A 9,884-nucleotide genomic window follows, 5' to 3' on the forward strand; every position below is an offset into this window, starting at 1 on the left:
AGAGATAGAGTGTTATTAGGATTAGGAGACTAAATTCAATACATAGTCAAATAGGATTTAAATTATCTAATTTATTTTAATTAATACATAAAAGGACCATTATGCCCTTAAAATTTTAGATTCTTAATTAATAATTAAATCACCTTAAGTACCTATTATTTAATTATTATTTTTTCGAGTCGTTGCATTATCCCACCCCCTAGGAACATTCGTCCCTGAATGACACTACCATTACACATCGTAATGCCAATCCGATTATAACTTGATCGCCATGCACAATTAGCCAATAGCAATAAAATACGAAGATATAAGGACTATAGTGTTACGAGTAGGAAGTCTAACCTCATAATAGTGCATACACAACACACACAGTCAAATACATGAAGGACTAATTAAGGATACTCACCCGAGACATCACCAGAAGTGCCTTCCTCTGCACCCCTAGACTTGAGTGCGAAGAATCGTTGCCTTCTTGGAGCCTCTTCACTTGGACCATTAGACTGAACTCTCTCCTTCCCTTGTTCTTGACTTCTCCTAATCGGACGATCCTTCACCATATGACCCGGTTTGCCACAACTATAACAAGCATTAGTGCCCCTCATACACTCTCCTCCATGTAGTTTGCCACACTTCTTGCGAGGTGGTCTCTCCTGAGGTGTATTTACTTCATTGTTTCTCTTAACTCTGGACTCAGAATTCCTATCATGGCGACCCTTGGATGAACTTGACTCCCCTTGGTGGGAGAGTACCTTCTTAAACCTGGGCTTATCCCTGATTTCAGTACTACTCTTCTTTGAAAAATTCTCATCAGCTTGCCTTGACTTGTTCCCTACATTAGTGTGTTTCCTCTTTCTGCTTTCCTTCACTTGCTGGACATGACCATAAGTCTGGAAAGGTCCATGTTGTCATGTAGCATAGCTGACCTACACTTCTCTTCGAGATCCTCAGCAATTTCTGTCAAGAATCTACTCATCTCCTCTCTGCTGTTAGACACAAGAGAAGTGGCATACCTTGATAGTTTCACAAACTTCAGGGAATACTCCCTGACCGTCATAGATCCTTGTTTAAGGTTGATGAACTCCTCAACCTTGGACTCCCTCATCTCTCTGGGGAAGAATCTTTCCAGAAATGCTGTCTTGAACAGCTCCTAGTGACTGTCACTCCACCTAGGAAAGGACTGTCTTGCCACATCTTGCACCAAGTTTGTGCAACATTCTTGAGTTGGTAGGAAGCCAGCTCAACCTTCTCAATATCAGTGGCCTCCATGGCCACCAGGATGTTATGCACTACGTCTATAAACTCCTGAGGATCCTCTGAAGTCTTAGCCACTGTGAATATAGGAGGATTCATCCTCGTGAAATCTCGCAGTCTGTCAGCCATGCTGCGAACCGGTGGGTTCTCCCTCTAAACATCATGTTGGTTGAATTGGGCAGTCATAGCCTGAGCTTGCATCGTGATGGCTGTGCCATCTAGGCTAGAGATGACCTCAGCTCAGCATCAGTCAACGTGGCTGGGTTAATTGGCATGGCCACTCCTTCAGCTGGAGCCTCGGGTGGATTTTGATTACCCCTAGCTACTGCTCCTCCCGTTCTCAGACCTTTAGTTCTCCAAGTGTTCATTCTCTAAAAATAACAAGGATTGATGTTAGACACGTTCATAACACCAAGAATTCAAACATTAGGAAAAGCATGATAAGATATGAAGAAGGGAAAGTTTCCTATGCATCATGTAGTCTCTAATCCAGGATAGTGGTGCACTTCACCACCATGACTTAAAAACTACTCAATGTGGTTGATGTGAACTTATTTTTCTCAAAATTTAACCAAAGGCTCTGATATCAACTTTGTCACGACCGGAATCTAAACCCTAGAAGAGATTGGCATCGTTGACCTCTCAGAGGTCGCAAATAAGCCTACTTACGTCATTCTTACTTTACACAGGTTAATTTTAGAGGAAAATTTGAAATTTTTTATTCTTTAATCATACGTGCTAAACATTCTTAATATTTCATAATCGTTCATCATCAACCATCTAACATTTAAGAGATGAACAACTGAAAAAAATAATTCATTAAGTATTAATTGTATATCGACCAAAGTAGCACCAATGCAAAGTCTGAACCAAAACTAAAATGAATTTCTAGTGGAACATGATCCACTAGCTCAACTCTAAAACTACGCTATAAAGTAAAATAATAGCATCCTCGAAAGAATGAGGGCCTACCAAACTCCGGATGAATGCTGACGTCCGGATAGTTGCAACAACGAACCTGTAGCTCTACCGCCCACCTGTGCCTGCACCTAAAAAAAGATGTTTGTATGGAATTAGTACACACTTGTACTAAGTATGGGTATATGAAAGCACACACCAGGGACATGCATGAGAAAGAATCACTCTTTCCTAACAACATGATTTTTTGGAAGTCAAGTCAATGGACTTGCCATATTGACATTGGGAAAGTTATGCCATGAGAGTGACATGCATCATTATAATTATCAAATTGCACACAACACATAACATCTTCATATAGCACATAACATATAACACATAGTTTCTTTCATATTATTCATTCATATGCCATGAGACCTTGTTATCATGGACTTGACCTTAAGACTTTCCAAAATGAGGGCTCAACATATGGGACCTCAACTAGGGAGCCTTCTTTAGCAAACACAGAGTCTGCTTCATTCATTCATACGTACCTCATTTCAGTTCATTCATAGCCAGTGTGAACACCAGCTATACCTAGGATGTAGTTTAAGACTTTCATCGGGTTTGCTATGCAATGATCAGGAATAACCTAATGTCATTACCTGAATCTAGCTCACCTCTTGATTATCCTATCCTAACACCTTCAATATCATTCATTTCTTTATATGATTCATTTGAGGATGGCCTCATTCATTCATTAGGAACTTTAACTTTAATCGACATAAATTATGTGAGCATCATGAAATCTAGTGTCTCCCCCACACTGAAAATGGGTGGAATCACCGGCCAAAGTGACTCAATAACATGCTAGCGTATATGGGAATTTAACCCCGCCAGATCCCTATAGTGGCAATATAGGTTCAAAAACTAGGAGATGTATGGAACCCATACTTGGCAAGCCAGACAGTCTCATCTTATGAGAGTTACGTGAACCTCCGCCCTTTCCGAAAGAAGGCATCACCGCTGAGAGCTAGCCTATCGATGCTCAGTATAAAGCTCCATTACATTCAACTCATACATCATGGAAGCTGGCTTCTAGTATGAGGACATCATAGCTCAATAGATGATTTCTCATCTCATCATTAGTATTAAGTGTTTTAAACTCAATATTTTTATTAGAGTGTTCATAGAGACTGGTCTTTTCATTATCTTACACTCTCCTTGGTGAGTACGTATTGGTAACATTTACTTAGTCTCATTTGAGATTGCTCTCATCCTATACATTAGTCTCACATCATGATTGCCACCACATTCTTCATTGTTAGCACCTTTGTTTTTCATAGTTACTCACGTCTTATTACATGAATGTTCATTTCTTCATTCATAGTTCATCTCATCATATGCCAATGCACTTGGCCATTTAGTGTATCTTACATTCGTACTTAACCTCCTAAGATTCATCATTTCCTTACGTATATCTTAAGTTCACTTATTTTTGAACGTATGTTAGACTTATGTGTCTATGCATACAAGTCATGGGGCTTCATTCATAGTTAGCTAAGTGATTCTTACTTTCCTAAGATTATATATTATAAGACTTACGTATCTTGTATATATACCAAGATCTTGATTTTGGATCTAAGTAGATGGCATTATTCTTGAATATTTTACTCACATATGACTTATGTGTCAATACGAAATTTTGGGCACGGGAACCCAATTCTTGAATTACTTGGATATCATTTATATTTTTCAATGATTTTAATTTTTAATATTCATAACATTAGAACTCTAAATTAAATCTCAACATTTTCATGAAATAATTAATTTTCTATTTTAATTAGAGTTCTAAATTAAATCTCCATATTTACATGAAAGAATTAATTTTCTATTTTAATTAGAATTCTATATTAAATCTCAAAATGAAAGAATTAATTTTCTATTTTGATTAGAATTCTAATTTAAATCTCAATATTTACATGAAGGGATAAATTTTCTGTTTTAATTTTAATATTAATTCACCGAAGGGTTGGGGGTTCGAGCCCCAACAACCCCCTTTGATTTTTAGAATTAAATTCGCTACAATAGCGAGGTTGTGAGTTCGAATCCCCACAGCCCCCTTATTTTCTTTTGATTTTCGCTGAAGAGGAGGAGACTGTGAGGTGGTGGGTTCTAACCCCCACAAACCCTCTATCTTTTTTTTTTAAAAAAAAACGAGTGGCAGTGAGGTTGTGGGATCGAATCCCCACAACCTCACTTCCTTTACTAATAAATTTGCCCCCTTTCCTTCCGCCTTGAGGTCGTGGGATCGATTCCCACGCCTCGCGTTCTTTTTTTTTCTTCGCGCGTAGCTGGGGGTCGCGAGTTCGATCCCCTGCCCCCTTTTCTTTTCCTTTTTCCTCGCGCAAGACAGGGGCGAGGGTTCGATTCCCCCAGCCCTATTTTTTTTATTTCTATTTTTTTTAATTAAGGCATGCTGCAGGGAGGTCCTGGGTTCGATCCCTTGAGGCCTCAAAACTTTTTTTTATTTCTTTGACGTCCAAAAATTTCCAGATTCTTTTAAACCTATTTCTATGTTTTGGAAATTTATTTCACGATTTTTCTGCACTTTTTCATCAAATTTCACATTAGTTCTTAGGGAGATTTCATGGTTCATTTAATGTTTTAGGTACATTTTCATAGATTCGTTTAACCAAGAATTTCTCCCTAAATCAAGCCACCTAACATTTCATATGAACTTCACGCCTTACCCCATTTTATTCTCAAAAAATATACAACCATATTACATTAAACTTTTGGAGCATTACATAGAGAACCCCATTCACCATAACATTCTTACACACACACACTTGCACATAAATTAAATAAAAAAACATGATTGCCTTACATATGATTCCAAGTACACCAACATAATCATATTCATCACGAAAACATATATACACCTAAATCTACCAGCAATCATAGCCAACCTAAAATTCATTGGGAGCTAGTGACAAGGACATATAAAGGGAAACAACCTAGTTATTGGAATGAATATCTTGAACCTTAAGGGGTCTCTTGGGAAATGGACCAAGAGAGAAGAAACTCATACCTTAATCGATGTTCAAACGCTGATGTTGCTGCCCGGAAACTCCTCAAACCCACGCTCAATTTACTTCAACATACACCTCACTCGACGAACCTCTCTTAGCCTTGACATTTTGATTACTTTTCTTTTACTTAGATATTCTTGAGATTTCTTCAAGTGTGATTAACTCTTGATGTTATTTTCAGTTCTTGAAATTATTTTTGGAAGAAATCAACGTGAGAGAGATATGGAGAACATGAGAGATAGAGATAGAGTGTTATTAGGATTAGGAGACTAAATTCAAGACTTAGTCAAATAAGATTTAAATTAGATTAATACAAAAATTTGATTTATTTTAATTAATACGTAAAAGGACCATTATGCCCTTAAAATTTCAGATTTTTAATTAATAATTAAATCATCTTAAGTACTTATTATTTAATTTATTTATCTTTTCGGGTCATTATAACCCTTTGAAACAGTCACAATCTTTTTGAAAGTCATAACCTTTCATGAAAATTACAACTTTTTATAAAAGTCGCAGTTTTTCATAAATGTCACAATTATTCATGAAAGTCCCAATTTTTTTATGAAAGTCACAATTTTTTTTTTATAAAATTCACAATTTTTTATTTTTCATTCACACCTTTTAAAATCTAACATAATTAAATACCATAGCTACATTTAGTAGAATAGATAGATAGATTTTGTAGTTTCATTAGATATTTTGGGTCAATGATAAATTGATAAGCCTTGAGAAATCGATATATCAGGACCAAATCAATTTACACCTTTAATTAATATTACATTTCGATCATTTTCTTAGTTTGCGACTTATTTTGCCGTTGTCCGAAAAACATATGATAAGCCACAAAAACTATTTTTTATCACTGTTTTTCAATAAATCTTTGTTAAGTACTTTATTATATACATATGTGAAGACGAAATTGAACAATGTGTAGATTCTAGAATGCAAGCTTTGGTGTGTGCTAAAATGAGCAGACCTTTTGCTACTGCTCCCTTGGTGGTTCCGGTCGCCCACTCTCTTCTTCCTCGTCATCTCCGCCTCTCAAATCTGCCGCTTCCATCTCTCACTGCAACAACCGACACTGATATATTTCGCCGACGTTTCTTCTCGCCGTACAATTTCCGATCTGTTCCCGGTCCGGTGATGGCCGGTTTAGGTGGTTTTGATGTTATTGGTGATGGTGGTTCAATGGTTCAGGATGCTGGTGCGACGGCTTTGGTTATCGCCGGCGCTTATGCTTTTGTCTCCACTTTTGATCTCTTATCCGAGCGGAAGCTAATTGAACAGGTCTTCTATCTCTCTCATACTCACAAAACACAGTTAGTATTATACTGTATCGGAATCTGATTTGATTTTACTTAGCAGAAGTATGCGTGATAAGAATCTTTTATTCCATTAAAATCAGCACTAGCTTAGAAGTTTCTACTGCTCATGAAAACCTTGTGAATTTTGGAATTACCAAGTATTTCCATGGATTTCCCTTAATTGGGTTTGGTCTTTGATTTTTGTTCGTTTTGCTCATTTAGTGAAAATCTGTGACCCAAAACTCATTATGTATGACCCTATTTGGCAAAGATATAAGTTTAGAGGACTTGTCCCACATAAATTATGTAGGAAAAAGTTAGTGTTGTTGGGTTTGGAAAAGTGTGAATCGTAAATTAAAGTCTTTTTTTCTCTAGAAGATGTCAAGAGAAAAACTGCAATTTGAATAACCTTTTTTCACATTGAATGGATTGTGACTTTTACAATAATTGATGACTTTTCTGATAAGTTGTGACTTTATGATTAAGATACGTATTTTTGGAGAGGAAATTAGAATTTAGCAACAAAAAGTTAGTGCTGAGTTTTCTACTGCCTAATTCTTCAAAATTGGGCTCATTTTAATTGTATTGATATTTGACTTGATCTATCAAGAAATGTACACTATTTGAACCTTATTGTGCATTGAAATGTGTATATTACTTATCACGTCCTTAATTACTTGTCCACTTTTTATTTCTTAGTTGTTCTTAATTACATGTCCATTTTGACAAATAAAAGAAGGACAATTTTTTTTACTTATTATATCCTCAATTAATTACTTTAAAAAATGTATAACTTCTTGAAAATCCGAAGTTTTTAATTCATGCACTTCATAATGAATAAGGGTGAAATAGTAAACTCATTATGTCAATCATTGTTATCTTAATAGGTGTGTCAATTCAAAAGTCGACAAATAATTAGAGACAGACGGACTATTAATACATGAAATCGATTGTATTATAATGCAAGAGCTTTGATGCATGCATTAGCTACCCCTCGTCAAAATCTTTTTTTCTTTTTTTAAAAAATCTTTTATGCTATATTTGTAGAGGGTATCTTTGTAAATAAATATTTTTCAAAAAATTATGCAATGTATATTATATTTAATACACCAAACCAAAAAAATGCATAAAAATTAATAATTTATGCAAGCATAACAAATACACTTTATTTCTTATACACCCTACCAATCGTACACTAAAAAAAATTATTCTGGTCTTAAGCTTCACTTTCTTATTTTTAGCAATTCATATTCCTTTTTATTTTATTTGATACAACTTTGCCTCAGTCCTACATTAGTTAATATAGAATCCTCTATCCGTTCAACTCCGTTTGATCCTTCCATTCCATTATTATTTGCTTATATAATGATTTGACTAGGAAACTTTCAACAACTTGTGGGTTGACGGTTGAGAACCATGAGGGTTTAGGTTCAAATCTCTAGGTAGATAGAGTTACCTTTGTACCTGTTATTGGAGGAAGGCAGGTATCCCGTGGAATGCTGGTATGGTCACCACATTATCAAAAAATAATAATAGAGAAAGCGACCTATCAAAAATAAAATAGAGAAACGGGCGAGACATTTTAGGCATGAAGCAAAAGCTCACAGAAATTTGAACATTCTATGAATACTTAAGATACTTTCTTTTGGGAGAGAAGAGGGAGAAAGGAAAAAGATAAAGGGATTAGGTCTTGTGTGATGTCTGCACTAAAGGTATTTATAAGACATTATAATGATCACTTGATTTTCATTGTTTCTCGTGATATTTATTTCCCCCTTCATTTGTTGAAACAGAACTTAAGCAGAAAGCTGGTCCACATATTGTCTGGTCTGCTTTTTATGGCTTCCTGGCCGATTTTCAGGTATTGTTATGTCATTATGATGAATGCAGATCCATCTTTGAATGTTCTTACTGATGATTTAGGTCTTAGATTAGCGTATCAGGACGGGCTCGCTACTTTGCTGCTGTAGTTCCACTTACAAACTGCTTGAGACTTGTGATTCATGGCCTATCTTTGGCTACTGATGAGGGGCTTGTTAAATCTGTTACTAGGGAAGGAAAGCCAGAGTAAGTTCCCTTCCCCGCCTCGTTCAACAGATTCATGGCATTGATTCCTCTCTTACGTTTCAGCCATTTCCTTGCAGAGAATTGCTCAGAGGGCCTCTATATTATGTTTTAGTGTTAATTTTGAGTGCGGTTCTCTTTTGGCGTGAGTCACCAGTTGGAGTAATTTCATTAGCAATGATGTGTGGTGGTGATGGTAAGAGCTGAAGCTCATATCACGTAGTTTATTGTGAGAACTTCTTACACTTTTTGTTTTTAAAGTTTGTTCTATGTAGGAATCGCTGATATTGTTGGAAGAAGGTTTGGGTCCACAAAATTACCTTATAATAAACAGAAAAGCTTGGTTGGTAGCCTCTCCATGTTTGTTGTCGGTTTCCTGGTATCCATTGGGTAGGTTTGGTCCTTGTGCTGTTTGTTTGTGTTTAGATATTTAATTTGTTGTAATATTTATGCTGATGCTAGACTTCTTTCATATGGTTAAAGGATGCTGTATTACTTCTCAGCGTTGGGATATTTTCAGTTGGATTGGGTTTCAACTGTAGAAAGAGTAGCTTTGGTGTCATTTGTAGCAACTATGGTGGAGTCTCTCCCTATTACTGGAATGGTAGACGATAACATTTCTGTTCCTTTGGTAAGCATGGTTGTAGCATCATTGGCTTTTGCTTATTAGAATGTTCTTATCTTTGCGTGACTGTGCTGTCATACATTAGGTGATGATTCCTGTTTCATCTTCTTGTGGTGCTCTTATGTATATGAATTAGTGAAGATAAGACAGGTTCTTTTTAGGTATTCACAAGTCACAACTCATTGTGTCTCTATGGTTATTTAATGGATCAACCAAGCACCACTTTATCATCTTTAAATGGTTGGCATATAAGTTGTTATTTTGTAGGCAATTGTTCATATTTCTTTTAAGGAAACACATTGGTAATGAAGATGTTTACGCTAGGCCTTTTCAGCTGTCAAGACAACTCTATCACAAAGAAATATGCAATGCAATTCGTTATGTCGAAGCCATGACCTTCCCTATTCAATCTCCTGAGAATTTCCAACTAGGCTTGGTTTTGCTATGTCGTACTGAGGGATGTACGTCCAACTTTTAATTTACCTATTGGTGATGAAACAGCTCTACCAACTTCCTAAATCCAAAGTGCTCCACCGCTAAAGCAACTATTTAACTCTTTTTACCCAAACTCACAAAGTTGTTCAGCCTATTTAATTGTTTTTCATTAATATTTGCAACTAAAATTTTAAGGTTTAAACCATGTTG

The 9,884-nt window shown here is 36.0% G+C and overlaps 2 protein-coding genes across 2 annotated transcripts; one reads left to right on the forward strand and one right to left on the reverse strand.

Annotated features, from left to right (window-relative positions):
• Positions 1–392: 392 nt before the first annotated feature.
• Positions 393–1,102, reverse strand: LOC138347442 (uncharacterized). Its single transcript, XM_069295736.1, has 2 exons — positions 928–1,102; positions 393–829 (listed from the first exon to the last, which is right to left on the reverse strand). The coding sequence occupies exons 1-2, from the start codon at positions 1,100–1,102 to the stop codon at positions 393–395; spliced, it is 612 nt and encodes a 203-aa protein (XP_069151837.1).
• Positions 1,103–6,171: 5,069 nt separating this feature from the next.
• Positions 6,172–9,417, forward strand: VTE5 (phytol kinase). The gene is made up of 6 exons (NM_001346814.1): positions 6,172–6,533; positions 8,344–8,411; positions 8,486–8,617; positions 8,695–8,810; positions 8,890–9,004; positions 9,098–9,417. The coding sequence occupies exons 1-6, from the start codon at positions 6,189–6,191 to the stop codon at positions 9,282–9,284; spliced, it is 963 nt and encodes a 320-aa protein (NP_001333743.1). The 5' UTR covers positions 6,172–6,188; the 3' UTR covers positions 9,285–9,417.
• The last annotated feature ends 467 nt before the right edge of the window (positions 9,418–9,884 follow it).

This window comes from Solanum lycopersicum, chromosome 3 (assembly GCF_036512215.1).
Source record: "Solanum lycopersicum chromosome 3, SLM_r2.1".
Classification (NCBI taxonomy): Eukaryota; Viridiplantae; Streptophyta; class Magnoliopsida; order Solanales; family Solanaceae; genus Solanum; species Solanum lycopersicum.